The sequence below is a fragment of the Artemia franciscana genome, chromosome 6 (assembly GCF_032884065.1).
Source record: "Artemia franciscana chromosome 6, ASM3288406v1, whole genome shotgun sequence".
Lineage (NCBI taxonomy): Eukaryota > Metazoa > Arthropoda > Branchiopoda > Anostraca > Artemiidae > Artemia > Artemia franciscana.
The window spans coordinates 16,234,518-16,253,886 of NC_088868.1; the positions used below are offsets into that span (position 1 = coordinate 16,234,518).

Below are 19,369 nucleotides of genomic sequence, written 5' to 3' on the forward strand. Positions count from 1 at the left end.
CGGCATTTAACCTATGTTAAAAAATGGCTATCTCAAAATTTTGATTGAACAATTTCTAGGAAAAGGGGCATGGGAGGGGGTCTATTTGCCCTCCAATCTTTTTAGTCAGTTAAAAAGAGCACTAGAACGTTTAATTTCCGTTAAAATGAGCCCTCTCCCGATATTCTAGGACCACTGGGTCGATACGATCACAACTGGAAAAACAAACATCCGTGATCTTTTGCCTGGCAAAACACAAAATTTCACATTTTTCCAGACAGGAGCTTGAAAACTCTATAGCAGGGTTTTCTGATATGCTAAATCTGATGGTGATATCTTCATGTAGATTCTACAGCTTTTATGGGTATTTCCCCCTTTTTTAAACATCAGGCAAATTTTCTCAGGTTCGTAGCCTTTGATGGATATATTCCCACATTCAGAAAAAAAACTACGGCTATGGAAAGTGAAAATTGATGAAGATGGTAGCAATGATTGGTTTCCCTAGTAGCACAAGTTTAGCGGTAAAGTTCTACGAATTTTAGTTCCGTTTGCAACGTCCTATTTGTGCGAAGCAGGCTTTAATGTTGTCGCAGAGTCAGAATTGCTTGAAAATTAACGTTGAACTAGAAATAAAGGTCACCAAATCCGTTCTTATTCCAACAAGTCGAATTTTAATGAAGTGAACTGTTAATCCATGTTCAGTAAAAATTTTATGAATTTAAAATTCGAGTTTAATTCATTTTTAAACTAGCTTAGCCATATAAAGGCGCACCAAACTGCATGTAGTACCCGTGTTGAATGCATTTGCACTGCAACCAGGCCATGATGATCATGATGGCTGTCCAAGCCCAGAATGGATATTACCGAAATAGTTGAAATTTGATATTTTATATTATACCAAGGAAAACAATAACCGTTTCAATTTTTCCCGGTAAATAAATAATCGTCTTTAAAAAGGTGAAGTTTCCAATTTCTGAAGAAGGCAAAAAAGTTTGAAAAAAACTGAAATTAAGGGAGCCGTCAGAATAATCAGATGTTTTAAGGAAACATAACTCAAAACAAATTTAAAGCCCCTGCTCTAAACTGTAATTAATCTAAACATAATAATCAAAATACCAAATGAAATAACCACCAGAGAATATTTCTTTAAGTTTTGGGTCGAAGTATTGAACAGCCTATGAAGCCTAAAGCCTAACAGAATGCCTAAGAAGCCTAAGTATGAACAGCCTAACAGAAGAAATAAATAATCATTAAATGATAAATAAACAACAAGTGAATTGCATTTAAAATAGAAGAACAATAATTGAGTATGGTAAATAAAATGTTCGTCATTTAGTTTTTAAATGGAGTTGCAGGAACCTAGCAAAGAGTGACCCTCTTTTCGTAGAAAGTAAAACATCAAATCTGCTTTTCAACAATGATTTATTCGATAATTTAGATAACCTCACCGAGATTAACAAAAGAAAGTTCCAACATCCAAGGATTTCTGTAAAAATTACGATGATAGAAGCAGAAGTTACAATATCAAACACCCGAGACTAATCTTAAGTGGGTTTCTAAATTACAGCGATGGGCGCAAAGATTGCATATCCTCCAGTATGGCATGGAATACCTGTAAAAGGACACCTGTTTGAAAGGAAAAGTCCCTTATAGAAACTGTTTTGTACAGAAGTGTATCCATGAAAACCTTTCCACCGAGTCACTATTCAAGGGATAAGAGTCAATGTTTTCTCCTTTGTCAATTTGTTATTTTGGCTTTGTTTTAAGCTTGAGCCACTATAAAAAAAAGTTACTACACCTTCTGTCTCAACAACAGTCAAAAGCATCCATGATCTGGTCGTGTTAAGTTAAATTAAACAAAAATAACAGGTTTTTTCAACTGAAAGTAAGGAGCGACGTTAAAACTGAAAACGAACAGAAATTAATCCGTATAAAAAGGGGCTTTCCCCTCCTTAATTTAATTTCTGAACGTTTTTGAATTAATGCATGTTTTGATTTTGGCTCAACAGACATCAATAATTAAAACAAAATTTGCAAATAATTTTTTGTTTGGCTAAATAGCTTTCTAATAGTTTTGATCGGACGATTTCGATGAAAAAAGGGAAGAGGAGACCTAGTTGCCCTCCCATTTTGTTTACTTAAAAAGGCAACCAGAACTTTTAATTTTTATTACAAACGTTTTTATTAGTAATAAATATATGTAACTTACGAATTAACTTACGTAACAAACTTCTATATTTGTATATTTTTATTACGTATATGAGGAGGTTCACCCCCTCGTCAATACCTCACTCTTTGCACTAAAGCTTGAATTTTGTCCCAATTCTTTAAGAATGACCCCTCAATCACAAAGGCCGTAAAATAAATATTCGAAATTAATAAAAATACTTTAGCGTAAAGAGCAAGGTATTGTGGAGGAGACGAACCCCCTTATATACGTAATAATTTCTGTTGGTTTTAAATTTTAATGCTGTTCCTTACTTCCAGTTTAAAAAACTTTTTTTTTTTAATTTTCTCATTGTTTTTTTTTTAATAATACTAGAAAATCCTGCGCCCCCTTCATGGAAATTCTCTTCCCTCGTGATAAATTCCTCCATGGAAAGATACTATCACGTAATAAAGTCTTTGGGGATGATTAAGTCATCCCCAAAGACATAGTTATTAGGTTTTTCAAGTATGCTGAACAAAATGGCTATCTCAAAATTTTGATCCGGTGATTTTGGGAAACAATGAGCGTAAGAGGGGGCCTAGGTGTCCTCCAATTTTTTTAGTCACTTAAAAGGGCACTATAACTTTTAACTGTCGTTAGAATGAGCCCTCTCGCGACATTATAGGACCACTGGGTCGATACGGTCATACCTGAAAAAAAAACAACAAATAAACACGCATCCGTCATCTGTCTCCTGGCAAAAAATACAAAATTCCAAGTTTTTGTAGATATGAGCTTGAAACTTCTACAGTAGGGTTCTCTTATATGCTGAATCTGATGTTGTGATTTTCGTTAAGATTCTATGATTTTTAGAGGGTATTTCCCCCTATTTTCTAAAATAAGGCACCTGTCCTCAGGCTCGTAAATTTTGGTGGTTAAGACTAAACTTGATGAAACTTATATACTTAAAATAGGCATAAAAATACGATTCTTTTGATATAGCTACTGGCATCAAAATCCCGTTTATTAGAGTTTCGGTTACTATTAAGGCGGGTCGCTCCTTACTACAGTTCGTTACCACGAACTGTTTGATAGTCTAAAAAAAATCGATCAATTTAACAGGTGACTTAGTTATACGTATATAGACTACATCGACTGTGCAGTCCATAGTGACTAGAAACTTCGAATGTGCTCCTTGAACCAGACTTAGCCAGAGCTTTGCATAATTAGATCCAAAACTTTAGATATTATCAGGGAGACTTTTCAAACACTTTGTTAAGAACAGATGTTGCATCGTTCACTTCTTACAATGGAAATACAGATTGTCCAGGAGGCAAGAAAGCGGTTTGTTTCAACACATCTTAGAAAAAAAGTTTTTTTAACTGAGAGTAAGGAGCAACATTAGAACTTAAGACAAATGGAAATTATTCCGTATATGAGGAAGGCTGTCCCATCTTCAAACCTTTATTCTCTATACTAAAGTTTTTTAATACTTTAAAAAAAGCTTTTTATTCCAATTCCCCCAAGGAAAAATAACCCCAAATGATTCCCCCACCGCTGAAAATGTCTATGGGACAATTCCCTCAGAACATTCACTCCACAGGTAAAACTGATCAGACAAAGAGAAATTAAGACAAATAAAAAGAATTCCACATATGAGTCCTTGAAGATTCCCCTCACGTAAAATTTCCCCTGGATACTTTCCTCTCCACAAAGAGTTCTGCCCGAGGAAAATTTTACTGATAAATTTCATACATTTCCCAATAACAAATGTAAACAATGGTCAAATTGCATAACTCGCAGTATTTTCCCAATGGGCTGTGGGGGGTCATGTCATCCCCAGAGGCATAGTTATTAGAACTTTCAACTATGCTGAACCAACGACTATTTCAAAATTCTGATCAAACGTCTTTGAAAAAAAAGGGGTGTGAGACGGGATCCAGATGCCCTCCGATCTTTTTGGACACTCAAAATGAGCACCAGAACTTTTAATTGCCGTTTGAATGAGCCCTCTCTCGATCTTCTAGTACCATCGGTTCGATGCGATCCTCCGTGATCTTCTTCTAGCAAAAAAGTAAAAAATTCCAAATTATTCTAAATAGGAGCTTCAAGCCTCTACAGTACTCTAATATGCTAAATATGATGGTGGGATATTCATTAAAATTGTATGACTTTTTCAGGGTATCTACCCCTTTTTTCAAAGAAGCAGGCAAATTTTCTCAGGCTGGTAGCCTTTGACAGGTATTATTAAACTTTACGAATTTTATATATTTGAAATCATTATAAAAAGTCAATTCTTTTGAAGTATTAGTTGTTATCAGAATTTCTCTTTTTAGAGTTTCAGTTACTATTGGGCCAAGTCACTCCCTAGTTGTAGTTCGTTACTGCGTACTGTTTGAAAATAACTTTGATTTATTCTTTAAGATCTGAAGCATTAGCAATGGAATTTGTTTTGTGGAAACCAGAACACAAAGAATCAAACACTGTACCGAATCTCCGTAAGAAGTGGGTTTTGGTAAACATTCATTATCCGAGGTGTTTCAAGAGCATAGTAGCTTGTTTTATAGCCAAATTTTTGTCCTTGCATACATAAACAGTCTCTCGAAATCTAATGTAAAAAAAAATATAGCCGAAAGAGCTTCACCAAAACCTTAACGCTTTGCTTGTTTTTAATCTTTGTTTGCATGTACTGCATTCATATTCGATGGCTTGCTGAATTATAATGATGCATTTTACCCTTAAGACAGCTTGCACTCATTGAAAATTTAATTTTTCTGATTATGACGTTTTCTCCAGGCTGGATGTTCTTTTTCCTTACTAAGGACGAATTCATGGTATGGCTAGTCATCACATTAGAAGAAAAAACACCTGAAGTGATAAAACTTTCAGGGCGACTATCCATCGGAAAAACATCTTAAAGTTAGTTCCTCATGTGCTGCCAGAAGCACCCACGACATCCAGAAAGATACAACAGGCATTCCTCCTATGCACTGCTACCCAGACGTCTTTCCACTGGGGTTTGACTATCGAGCAGATGTGCTTCAGGTCCCCTAGTATGCGTGACGGAGCAGTAACTCCAGTACCGTTGCGTGATTTCAGTATCGTTTTGGGGATTCTATCTTTCGCCATAGGACAGCATACCGGAATTACGGTCATCTTCGTTGGCGTATGCAATCTGTTACTAAGGGCTGACGCGAGAACGAGCGAACTGTCTGGTTGATAACGTGGTCTTTTCCATTACTGTTGGATATCCCGCGAAAACAGTTGTATGGAATAAAAGGATGATCTGTACCTGGTGCAAATTCTTTTACTCAAAAAAATAGTAGTTGAAACAAATCAGACAGCTAATTCATGAAGAGTGTCGATAACTTATTCCACAAAGTACTCACTGAAGTCTGATGTTTCAAAAGATTTTTTGGGGGGACTATCAAAAATACACAACGAAAAGAGAGTGGCTAATACGGATTCCCGTACCAGGAAGCGTTTCCCCAAGAAATATGTATCAGAAAACTGCATCCAGTGATGAGTTGCCGCATGGAATGGTATTGAGCAGATTTATATACAAGAAAGCCATTTTTAGATTCCTTTAAAATGGGTTTTAACTGTTTTACATCAAAGGTGCGTATCATACAATAATAGTCAAGACTAGGAGTACATCAAGTTTTGCTGGCGCGGCAAATCTTGCTTACAATTTTGTTTTAATCATGGCCTTGGCCATGTGCCTGGCCCAATGTTACTCAGCTCAACAGAGTTGAGAATAAAAAACGACAATACAAAGGAACACAAAAAAGCTCTTTGAGAGAAATACATTTCTCCTGGAGAAGTATCGAATTCACACCCCCCGTGATGTTTTGGCAGAGCTGGAAAGCAATGCTGGGAAAAGGTGTGCTTGAGCATTTTTACGACTTCCTGTCGTCGCGCGTTATCTACGAGCTATGAATGTATATAGTCTATGTAGTCTAATCGTTGTTTCTTGAAGTAGTCTTTTTTCATGTTGTTCTTTTTTTCTGTACTCCGCCATATTTTTGCGTTAATGATGGGCTAAAATAAAATATTTATCTAAAATAGCACACCGGTTGAGGTTAAAAATTAAACAATTCTAATTTTTTATGTATTTTGACAGAACAATAAATCGATGTGAAATCTTTTTGACTAACTGAATCATAATCTTCTTTACAGAAAATGGAGATAAAACTTTTCTAAAGCTTCAGGCTTACGAGGAGCCAAAGTAACATAATGGAATGGAGCTAGATCTAAAATTATTAAACATTATACACTAGGAAAGGGTGGCTTCCAGAATATGAAGCAAAATCTTCCCTACCCGCTGCATTTTGGAATGAAACTAAGATTTTTAGAATTTTTTTTTTCCGGGAGTATCAAATTCACAAATTTACAAAAAAAAATGAAAACCAAAAAACCATTTGGTTCTTATGTCAACCCCAAGCTCAAACACATATATCTAGATAAATAAACAAAAACATAACAATAACCCCCACCAACGGGATAACAATATACCTTAACAATAATTCAGTTGTAGCAAAATAAAAGCCAAATCAAACAAAATGGTAATTCAAAAAATCCTTCAAATAATTAAACAAGATTAGCCATTAAAGATATTGTCAGAAAACTTAATTTAGTACATTACCCTAATGGCATACTATGATTAACTTGCAGCGTTTTATCTTCTATATGAGCATTTCTGAAAATTCATGAGTCACACAAATATTTGTATATTTTCTTCAAGCCTAGGCTTAAGTCCATCAAAAAATGATTATAATATTAAAGAAAGCAAAAACTAGCATTTGCAGCAAAAGCCAGCCTGACCATTTCTTTGTTTAAGGTAAGAAAAAGAAGCACCAACTCACTGACACCTAGCTCCTACATCTCCTGGGCCCAAGACATCCATTGTATACCGAAGTGGATGTGTTTGTTTAGCTAGTCCTCGAAAGTCCATATATATATTATTTCCTCTGCAAAATCGCATATGGTCAGTGCATTCTAGGAAACCATTGTCCTAAAAAATGTAACCCAAATGCAATGATATTGACAGTTTAAATCCTCGTGAGGTCATGACTGTCTGTAAATTACACTACATAACAAAATTTACACATTTTCAACAGTGTTGGAAGTTTGTTATGCAAACCTCTATGGGTAGGCGGTTTAGCCAGTCTTGCTCAAGACATGACAACACGTTAAATTGCAGCCACATACCCTGTAACGCTTACCTGGGACCTTTTTGTCCCTAAATTCAAACCCTTAAGGATATTATTTGCCCAGAAAACCCTACCAAGGTAAGTGAAACTGCCCACCTGATCAATCATTTCGCTACCCAACATCACCTTTTCATCTTCACTTATTCCTAGCCTTATTGACCTAATCTTCTTAACATTAATTTTCAAATTTATTCTAGCACCATGAACTTGCAAAGCCTTTAAAAGTTCATTCATTTTTTTCATACTTTCTTCTAGGATGCTTAAATCATCAGCATAATCTAAGTCCAGGAGAGTTTTTCCTCTCCATTTGATTCCGTGGTCTCCCATTGCCTTTCCTGTGCTCCTTAAGACAAAGTCCGTGAAAATGATCCATATAAAGGGGGATAGAACACAGCCCTGCTTAAATCTTGATTTAATACAAAACCAGCTGCCAACCTCATTTCCTTCCTTAACCATAGTAGTGTTATTCTCGTACATAGCACTAATCACTTCAATCTATTTGTCTGATATACCATACAACGCTTGCTCATAATCTATAAAACCGAGGACCAAAGGTGTTTGACAATCAAGGCACTTCTCAGTTTTTAACCTAAGACTGAAAATTTGGTCGAAACATCCTCTACCTTTTCTAAAACCGCACTCTTCTTCTCTTAAAACTTTTTCCACTGCATCTCCCAGTCTAAAAAGTATCATATGGTAAGTAATTTGCTACATACAGAGACCAGACTAATGTCTCGATAATTACGACACTCACTTTTATCACCTTTCTTATATAGTGGTTCAATTAAGGTTTTCCTAAAATCGTTAGGTACTTCCCCTTGTTCAAAAATCATATTCACAATCTTCAGTAACTTATTACTAACCTCAGAGCCACCATGTTTAAGAAACTCATTTACTACACTATCAGCACCTGGAGCCTTATTATTTTTTAATCCTTTTAGTAATGTTGCTAATTCTTCCTCACAAAACAAATCTTCCTTCACATTCAAAGTATCAAAAACTTTTTCATTTTCCTCTATATCTTTTCCTGTAACTGTATCTCGGTTTAGCACGTTCTCCAAATGTTTCGCCCATCTTTCTTTAACTTTTTCCATATCAGTAATTGATGAAAACAAGAAACGCTGATTGACAGCCATTATTCACAGAGAAAGTTCCAAGCTTTAATTCTAAATCATTTCTAGATTAATTACATCAATTAATTAATCTTCATTTAAAATTCCTACTTTTTTAATGAAGTTTCTAGACTTCAGTTGGTCTAGTAACTAAGTTAAAGCTTCATTAGCTTTACTATTTCTCAAAATTTAATTACTACTATTTTTAAGTTGCAAATCATTTTTCCTATCCAAATAAAAAACTTTTAAGCAAGACAGTAATTCCAACTTTCACAGTACCTCAAATGTGTATTGCTACATTTAAGCTTATGTAATACATGACTCATAAAAAAAAAATTCCTCCTGGGAAAGAAAAATATAATAAGCTCTGAAAATCTTTTAACAATAGATAAAGATAAAAATAAGTTCAATAATAGATAGATCTAGATAGTTTATTTAAAAAACAAAATGGTGGAGTAAAGAAAAAAAGACAACAAACAATACTTAACTAATGAACGATTAGATTATATTCACCATATACACTCAACCTCGTAAATTACATGCAATGTAAGAAAGTCATAAAGGTACTCAAGGGCATTTTTTCTAGCATTAATTTCCCACTCTGCCATAGCTTTGCAGTGATCAAAATTTGATACCTATTCAAAAGATATGAGTTTCTCTTGAACAGCAGTATTCGATTCAAAAGCTTCAAATATCTGCATAATACAGACCTAATTTTAGTCTCTCTATTTATATGAACCATTCTCAAAGCAGGGAACTATAACATGTGGTAATGCCACTGCTCTATATAACCATGCCAAAATTCCCCGATTGTAAGAATGCTTCAGCAGGACTTGTTTAGCTAAGCACACTCGTAGGTTACACGCAAAGCTATCAAGGCAGAGAGTTCCATTAGTTTTCTTATCTCAGATATACAGAATCGACAGTACTATAAACACATCTTATAGTCTGATAATAGTAGAAATAAATAAAAAGAAAATAAAAAATCTCACAAAAAGATGGAAAGAGTACCTACCTTGTCTTCAACAGGTTGACAAATATTTGTTATTTCTTTTATTCTTTTCTTCACATAACCAAAATCACCAAACTCATAAAACATTTCATTTTGACTTTCAAGACTTTGAGCCCAGCCCACAGCTAGATTATCACATGTCCCTTGGGGATAAAACAACTGAGAGTCACTACAATTTTCTTCATACCCAAAACACAGTTTATCCTAAAAAAAAAGAAGCCAATTAAATGGCAATCGAAAATTATTCCATAGCAGTTCAACTATCCATGTAGCTAACTAGGGCCTATATCAGATTTTCTCAAAAGTTAAAATTATAAATACCTTGTAGATTATGAAATATAAATTCATTGATAAACAAGACACAGAATGCAATGAAACAGGGTTCAAAAGTAGGAATTGGTAATCTCTAAAAACTCCCCAAGTCGATATTAATCTTCAAAGTTTATGAGAGTTCAATAGTTGGTATTTTTGTACAAGTGGATTCAGATTGTGTTTGATATAATGAAATTAAACATTCTCGTTTTCTTTTTTTTAGCTTTAATATTCTTTGATAGGACTTACTGTTGGGAAAAGTAAGAAATGTTTGATCTTGGGTGGGCCTGAAAAGGCTCAGGGTACTAAGGTGTAATTTCAGGGAATGTTGAGGTATGTTAAAAATACACTATGTGCATCCAGGTTATCAAAAGGTATATCTAAAATATCTTAGGAACAGCTAAGGATATTAACTTAAAACTCTCAAGACTACTACAACAACTAGTTTTGACAGTAACTACAGCTACTTGCAAATGTGAATACCTCTGACTATGACAGCAACTGCTTGCAACTACAACTACTTTCAACTGTGACTGCAACTACTTCAACTAAAGCTGCTCCTTATGACTATGACTACTTTTGACAATGACTATTTGTGACAACTTCCAATTACAACTGCAACAACTTACAACTTCAGTTGTGACTACTAGTGTCTACAACTACTCATATCTACAATTGTGAATACTTTTGACAGTGACTACTGGCAACTACAACTTTGACTACTTGGAACTATGGCTATTTACAACTACAACATTGACTAGTTGGGACTATGATTACTTGCAACTGCAACAACTTGCATATACAACTATTTGCAATTGTGACTACTTCCAACTATGACAACTTGTGACTGCAGCTACAACAACTTTCATTTGAAATGTGATTTTGCTAATACTGAGATTAAGTTAATACAATGTAACAGTGGGTGTGTCTAATCAAGCAATAGAAACAAGGGATTTTCATTAAGACCTCTTAGAAATACCTCTTAATGGCTTAAATTTATCTTTAATAGCATCCACACTCCCTCCCTGGAATTGCTTGCTAGGGGTGGGCCAGTCATACGTTGTCATGGTGACGTGAATATGCCTTGACTCAAGGAAACATGGCATTTTCTTCAAAACCTCTGAGAAATGACCAAATGCAAATAAGTGTCTCTTTTTTCTTTGTTTGCGTGTTTCATTTACTAGCAAGAAAACGTATTGCAAAGTCAATATTTTTTCCTTATTATTACTATTGTAAGTAAGGAGGCTTCTGCTGCATAAAGCGTAATACCTACAGCTCATTCAGAATGTGATTTTACTAATAAAAACGATTCAGATCATTACAATGTAACAGGTAGGTGCGTCAAAAAACAACAACAGAAATGGGGCATTTACATTAAAACCTCTCAGAAGTATCTCTTAATATGGCTTAAATTTGCCTCTAGTAACAACCCCCCTTCCTCCATTGTGAAAAAAGCATAAAGGAAGGCATCAAGTGATATATTCACAGGACACCACCCTTTGACAAATGGAAAAAAATAGCATATAGGCTCCTCATAAATACAAATATTTTTGCCATCTAGTTCATCAATCCCTATAGCAATAATCAAATTTGTCAACTAGTTGACAAGAACATTTGCCCCAGAAAACTATTCCTTTTCCAACTAGTTGACAAGTAATTTCTCCCCAGCAACACCTTCTTTCCAACTAGCTAGAAATCCCCCTAGAAACACTTCTGTTTACCATCTAGTTGGTGAGGAACTTTTCCCCAGGAAAATCAACTAGCTGATGAAAACCTTTGCCCCAGAAAACGTTTCCTTTTCCAACTAGCTGGAAAAAGAGGTTGCCCCAGAAAAAATTCTGTTAACCATCTAGTTGGCAAGTAACTTTTCCCCAGAAAAATTTCCATTAACTAACCAGCTGATGAGTAACTTTGCCCCAGGAAGAGTTTCCTTTTCCAACTAGCTGGAAAAAGAGGTTGCCTTAGAAACTCTTCTGTAAATCAACTAACTGACAAACAACATTGCCATTGTTTCTGGGGCAACCCCTTGTGGTTAACTAGTAAACTTAGTAAGGGGGCCTATTAGAAAACTGTGAAAAAAGCCAAGTCATTATTTCCAGGATTTTTTTCTGGTCAGAAAATAAGTCTGATGATTAAGTCAGATAAATCCATGATGTGTCCACAATAATTTTCATTTCTTTGAAAAACAGTTTCACTCTTGGTGTCTGATTGAACCATTAGTTCAGCCTATTAGAAAACTATGAATAAAGGTAAGTCATTGTTGCCCAGATTTTTTTTTCTGGTCAGAAAATAAGTCTGGTGATTAAGTCAGATAAATCCACGTTTCCAGAATAATTTTCATGTCTTTGAAAAAGCACATCACTTCAAAACATTACTGCACTTACCTTACCTTCAGGGGCTTCTCAATATTGATTATGGCAGAATTCATAATGCCAGAATTATGACAGCTTTTTTTCCATAGGAAAGGCTAATGACCCAGATGTTTGACTTCTCTTCAAAAGAAAAAATGGCAAAGGTGGATCCAACCCAACTAACCAGAATAGCATAAACTAACCAAAATAGAAAATAAACTATTTCTGATACAAATTTATGAGTAGAAAGTTTTTTTTTCTGGAAAAAGGTTGTGTCCAAAGAAATTTCACAGCAAAGTTGATTAATTTAGTGTTTCTGGGGCAATGTTGTTTGTCAGTTAGTTGGTTTAGAGAGAGTTTCTAAGGCAAACTCTTTTTCCAGCTAGTTGGAAAAGGAAATTCTTCCTGGGGCAAAGATTTTCATCAGCTAGTTGAAAAAAAAAATTCTGGGGAAAAGCTACTTGGCAACTAGATGGTAAAAAGAAGTGTTTCTGGGAAATGTTTGTTTCTAGCTAGTTGAAAAGAAAGTGTTGCATGGAGTTTGTAAAAAGTGTTGCAAATTTTCATGTCAACTAGTAGACAAATTTAATTATTGCTATAAGGATGGACCAATTTATCCAACTAGATGGCAAAAATATTTGTATTCATAAGGAGATTGGATAGTACCAGTAAAATTCTAGTTTAGTGACTTCTTGCTATCTTGGAAAGGGGTCAGGTTAGGAAAATGAAACTTTCAGGGATGAGTCTACAGGCTAAAGTATATCCCAGGAAAGTATTTTAAAGTACCCACCTCCACTCCTTCTCCCTCTAAAGGACCCTGAAATTTGCCTACATGACATGTCTATACCTTTTGAAATTTTGACAAAAGAACATTTTACCTTAATTTTCAGTTACCAGTTGTTTTTTCTCTCCCTTTAGTTCTGAAAATGCAATTCCTGTTATTTGAGCAGAATTCTGAGCCATATCAATGTTTTTTTTCCAAATTTAGGAAATGTATTTGCATATATTTAAAACCTTATAAATTGGGATTGAGCAAAGTTGTGAAGCTGAAAACAATTTTGTTGTACTTCATTCAAGCAGAAGATCTATTTTGCAAGGTTTCACTTTTATAACACACACATATTTTTAAAGGTCATCAAAGATCAGGACCCTCTAGAGGGAAAGGGAGTGGAGGTAGGTACTTCAAAATATTGTGACATACTTTAGCCTGTAGACCCATTCCTGAAAGTTTCATTTTCCTAACATAACCCCTTTCTGAGATAGCCAAAAGTCACTGAACTAGAATTTTACTTATAGTACTTTTTTATACAAGCTTATAGCCTGTACTATTTTTTTCCATTTGTCAAAGGGTGAATATCCATATAGCCTATTCACTTTCATTGTGGCTAAATAAAATTGTAAACTGTAAATTTACCATTTTAAAATAGCAACAAAAGGAGAACAAAACAGAATTAATCTTAATTAAAAATGGAATAGTTGTGGGCAAGTCAAGTCATGGCTAGTTGTAGAATAAGCCAAGACATATAGCCTAGTCCAATTAAGTGGGCATCAAGTCATGGCTAATTCCCCCCCCCCTCATCATTACCATCCCCCACTTATGGCACACCTCTGATTGGTCTATAGATTAGATAGTACCTTTTTATATAAGCCTACATGCTATTTTTTTCCATTTGTCAAAGGGTGAATATCCATTTAGCCAATTCACTTTCATTGTGGCTAAATAAAATTATAAATTGTTAATTTAACATTTCAAAATAGCAATGAAATTAGAACAAAACCGTGCATTTCATGTTTTCTTTAGGTATCTAATTCTTACTCTATAAGTAGCCTAAGCTTAACCACAAATATGCCCAATACATTAAAAAAAATCAACAACTGGACTGAGGTCATTTCACTTCAGTGGTTTTTAGCCATTCATATAGATATTGAAGACTTTCATACACTCGCATTAACAATGACGTCTGAAAATAGAACAGACAAAGCTAAAGGCCAAAGCCATGCCATGTTACTTTTAAATTGAAATCATTATTGCCATAAATATCATTTAATTACGGAATGTATTGTTCAAAATGTCGACCGAAGTTCTCGATAAAATTCTAAAATTCTGCATTAAATTCTAAGAAAAACAAAAAATCATTTTGCTATGTAATTCGGAAATTACAGCAGACTACCTGTATGCATTGTCATTCAATAGCTTGATAGGTATTCTTAGATTAGGTTACTAAATTCATTTCAATGACATTCAACTTCACTTATATTCAGTTTATGTTAGGATTTTCCAAGTATTAACTAGCTTAATTTTACAATAATTTATGATTCTTTTTAAGAAGACATGTATATATATATATATATATATATATATATATATATATATATATATATATATATATATATATATATATACTAGCTGTTGGGGTGGCGCTTCGCGCCATCCCAACACCTAGTTGGTTGGGCGCTTCGCGCCCCCCCAAGCCCCCCCGCGCGCGTAAGTCGTTACGCGCTATATTATTTACGCGCCATTGTAGTTGTGTCCCTGTGTCCCACCTGTGAATATAGATAGATTTATATATGTGTTTCAAACTACGTAAAAATTGCGAATATACAAAATGCTTGGCTTTCCCACTTTTGGGAGCTTTCCGTTTCCAATTGCCAGCAATTGATCTGAAAATATTTGACCAGAGTCATCGTTTTGCGATCGGACACGCATATTTGTAGTTAATTTTAATATTTTTACGTGTGCCCATAAATTAGAATTTTTCAGGCAAGCATTCATTTCGTCTGCAGGAGTTAAACTACGTAAAAATTGCGAATATACAACATTCTTGGCTTTCCCATTGTCTGTGCATATACAAAGCCGTATGTACTAATAATGACGTCATATGCAAACGCTCTTTTTACAAACAAACAAACATGCATACACACAACTCGTTTTTATATAGATAGATAGATACAATACAAATTAACTGCGTAAAACTTGCGAATATACAACATTCTTCGCTGTCCAATTGTCGCTGCATATAAATAGATTGTCAGGTTTACCGACCCTCGAACATGCAACGTACAATTGTCCGTGGGAAAAACAATCAGTATTAAGATCTATACCATATTTTTCTAATGATTGACCTTGAGCTTTGTTAATGGTGATTGCAAATGCTAATCGAATTGGGAATTGCAATCTTTTAAATTGAAAAGGCAGATCCGTTGGAATCATGGGAATGCGAGGAATAAGAACAGCCTCACCCTCAAAAGGCCCTGTCAAGATTGTGGCCTCTATTAGGTTTTCCATTGTTTGTTTTTTTTTACGGCAAGTCGCGTGCCATTGCACGCGACTTGCCATTGGTACGCCTATTTTTAGTTGTAGCACGTGTGGTGGAAACCCTGAAAGATCTATGGAATTTAAAAATTCAGATGGATAATTAACCGCTTCATTTGGTTCCAAAACTGTGTCGACTGACTTGTAAAGGACTGCCTGGTCTCGAATCTTGGTCAAAACAATATTGTTGATTTCGTGGACGTCTATATTTTTGGGTGCGAGAATCGCTCTTTCACTTAGCCATTTATTATTTTTATAATTTTTTAGAATATTCGGAAATACTTTTTCAATCAATTCATTTTTGGATGTCACTAAATTACAGAAATCAGTAGGTAGTTGTATACGTCCTGAAATTGAGTCTACTGGGAGCTTTCCGTTTCCAATTGCCAGCAATTGATCTGAAAATGTTTGACCAGAGTCATCGTTTTGCAATCGGACACGCATATTTGTAGTTAATTTTAATATTTTTACGTGTGCCCATAAATTAGAATTTTTCGGGCAAGCATTCATTTCGTCTGCAGGAGTTGGTCTAGGTATTATAGGTAATGTTTGCCTGAAATCTCCCGGTCTCGGTCGTCATTTGTGTCCCGGTATCCCAGTCTGTAATTTCTCTTTGAGTGTCCCCGTCGTTATTTATATTCCCTCTGTCCCGGTCGTCATTTGTGTCCCGGTCTGTAATTTCTCTTTGAGTGTTTTTTCTTTTTAGTATTTTTTGTTTTTTTTTACATTTTGTCTTTTTTCAGTTTTCTTTTTCTTTTTTATTTTTCAGCTTCACTATGAAATACACATCGCCGAACCTTTGTTTTTTTAACTAAAATCTGGTAGGCATTGATGACCTTATCCAAGTCAAAATCCCAAACCCAATCATCATCGCTATCATTTTCAGTTTTGATATGTTTTGACTCTCGCTGTCCAGGTGGATCTTCATCTAACTGCGCGGTTTTGCGTTATTTAGCCTCAGGCCTGTTTCCTTGCTGTTCTTTGGATTCCTCAGCACGCTTTCTTTTCTGACTTTCTCTATCAGCAGCAAGTTTTTTGGCATAGACTCTTTGAGCATCTTCATCGGTTTTTGCCATTGTAAGTTCATCAGTCATTTTAAACTTAAACATTAATATATTTCTACGTGAACATATATGTCTTAAATATCTTTAATGACATCACCGTCATAGCAAAAATGACGACAACTAACTTCATGACGTCAGTCGACACAGAAACATGACGTCACCTGACAGAAACACAGACATACAACTTATTTTTATATATATATATATATATATATATATATATATATATATATATATATATATATATATATATATATATATATATATATATATATATATATATATATATATATATATATTGAAAAAAGAAATCACCAGTGCAACAACACAAACACAGAAACGAACCCACACCATTAAACTAAAGAAAAAAGAAGAAAAAAAGAAAGACAGAAGGAAAAAGGAAGAATGTTTTCCCACTTTAGTAATTTAAATAGATCAGTGCTTGAACGAGGCCTTAACCTTACTCATCCATCCAACTACATAGCAGCATAGCCGTACACAATCAACCACAAAGAATAATCCATGGGCAGGCAGTCGTGTCGTAAGTAAGTACAAGTGGTCATATACCGAATATTAAAAACAATAAATAAGACAAATAATTCAAAGGCGACCACCCAGCACAAGGGCTCATCAGGAGAATACATACTTTCCTATAGGGTTTCGGCGCTTTAGATTCCCTACCCATTCAGGTGGCGTGCCTACCATAAATTACCTATGGTATCCCCGTGCTAGGTACCACCCCCAAAGTATATACCTATGAAAAGAAAAGTGTAAAACAACCAAATAACTCCAGAACTAGCTTATCATACCTTGGTTTTAGCCCTCGTGTATTTATGTTAATTTGAATAATCATACCTATAAGCATTTATATTGATCACTTTCTTGGGCCGTAGTTTAGATTTTAAATCCATTCCTAAGCGCACCTTATTGACCTCACCCAGTAGATTTTGAATACAACGAAAATGTCTTCCTCTGAAAAAGGGCGCTGTATGCTTGAGAACACTTTCTTGGGCTCTAGATTAGACTTTAAATCCATTACTAGGCGCACTGCTAAAATCAGAACACATATAGTTGTATTCAGTTGCATATTGCGGAACTTGTGTTTCATACAGATTAGCAAATGAAAACAATTCTTCGAACACTTAATACTTCTAAAAACATTTCTGTTATTTCTTACTGAAAAACCACATTCATTTTTATCTAACTCCTTTTTAAGACTTTGCAAATTTTCTTACTTTGATTTTTTCCAATTTAATACATTTAATATAGTTAGATTCACTATAATAAGTATACCGTGTGAATTATTAACAGTTCGTGAGAACAATGTGAAATAAGGAGCTACTATCACCACTAATCTTAAGAACTCACTACAGCACACAGATACACCCGCTCGTCCTAAATCCCAATCTATTCAAAGCCCCCCTCTTTAAACCCTCCCAAGAATTTCCATTTCGCTTAAATCTTTCCTTACGACATTCTCTAACCTCATTCAGGAACCAGTACCACATAAAGGTCAATTGGAAGGATTTGGCCCAATCCATGTTTGAAAGGGCCCCGTGCTAGCATCAAAATAAAAAATTCAAGTTGTGAAATAGCATATTCTTGACAATCTCAGCAAGCGTTGCTTTGGGAGAGCAGTCGTTTTTCAGACTTAAACTAATAAAAAATTTATCTGATATAAACAGTGAATCAGGATAGCAATTATGTCGATTGAAAGTTTTAGAAGGATTTATAGAACAAAACTTAGAAATTTGTAGATTCATGTATTCATAAATGGTGATGTAAATTTCAAAAGGAATTTTCAGCAGCTTCGTAATATCTGGAGAATAAAAAAAAACACGTAACGTAAGCTAAAAATAAAAACAAAAAAGGTCAAAAGAAGACGAAAACATAAGCTTAAAATGAAAAAACTGGGTCATCAAATGAAACAAGACCAAAAGAACTACCTCACGAATGTAAATGTACAGGTGAGGATAAACAACCTAATCATCAAAAGTGACAAGGCTAATCCGAGCTTGTCCCAAGTGCTTGAATTAGCTACTCGGCGTGGAAGAGAAATTCTTGTAAATGACTTCATATTTATGAGGATAATTCAATAGCATCAATAAGTCGTTTCCGAGTGGCTGTATCGTCTTAATAAAATAGATTGTTAATGAAATAGGTTAAGACGAAAAAATGTAGAGCAAGTGCCTGACGAGGCGGAAATGACTTATTGATGCTATTGAACTAATCTCATAAATATGAAGTCATTTACAAGAATTTCTTTTCCACGCCGAGCAGCTGATTCAAGCACTTAGGACAAGCTTGGATTGGTCTTGGAAAAATAAATGATTTAAAAATTAATATCGAACTATCCACTAAATATTAAATTATTACATTTCGAAAGTATGACTTAAAACTAAAGAATAACACGATAATTATGCTATTGAGGAATTGAGATATTTCAAAAAATCACGATTGAATAAAGAACATGTTATTTTAGTGTCTTCAAAGGATAGTCAGGAAGGAGGAATTGAGTTTACGACGGAATTTATTAATTCAACTGAAACTACTGATTTGCCACCCTATTACTTGAAATTAAAGAATAAAACGATGATTATGCATATGCGTATTTTATATATTTCAGAAGGCATAGGCATTGGAATATGTGATTTCGAATGAATTCGAGCAGCTAAAGTAAAAGACATGGAAAAAAGTCAGAGGTTCTGACGCACGAGAATGAAGCGAGGCTGGAAGACATTTGACAACCAGTGTCACAACGAATACATAGAATCATAAATTAAATCTTCGGTTAGAAAAGAAGAGACAGTGAGAATCCCAACAAGTTACGGAAGAAAACAAATCCTATAAAATGGATGATTCTT

At 34.7% G+C, this 19,369-nt stretch overlaps 1 protein-coding gene across 5 annotated transcripts in view; it reads right to left on the reverse strand.

The window, feature by feature from the left end:
- LOC136028109 (EGF domain-specific O-linked N-acetylglucosamine transferase-like) overlaps window positions 1-19,369 on the reverse strand; it is a 51,389-nt gene that overhangs the window by 14,716 nt on the left and 17,304 nt on the right. For 2 of the 5 annotated variants that reach the window (XM_065705741.1, XM_065705737.1), the window contains exons 1-3: window positions 14,070-14,167; window positions 9,469-9,669; window positions 6,994-7,142 (exon numbers count right to left, since the gene is read on the reverse strand). In XM_065705741.1, coding sequence (XP_065561813.1) covers window positions 6,994-7,142; window positions 9,469-9,669; window positions 14,070-14,132 — 413 coding nt within the window. In that variant the 5' untranslated portion in view covers window positions 14,133-14,167. Of the gene's footprint in view, window positions 1-6,993; window positions 7,143-9,468; window positions 9,670-14,023; window positions 14,168-19,369 lie in introns of those variants that run through there. The other 3 variants (XM_065705738.1, XM_065705739.1, XM_065705740.1) reach the window with 3 other exon arrangements.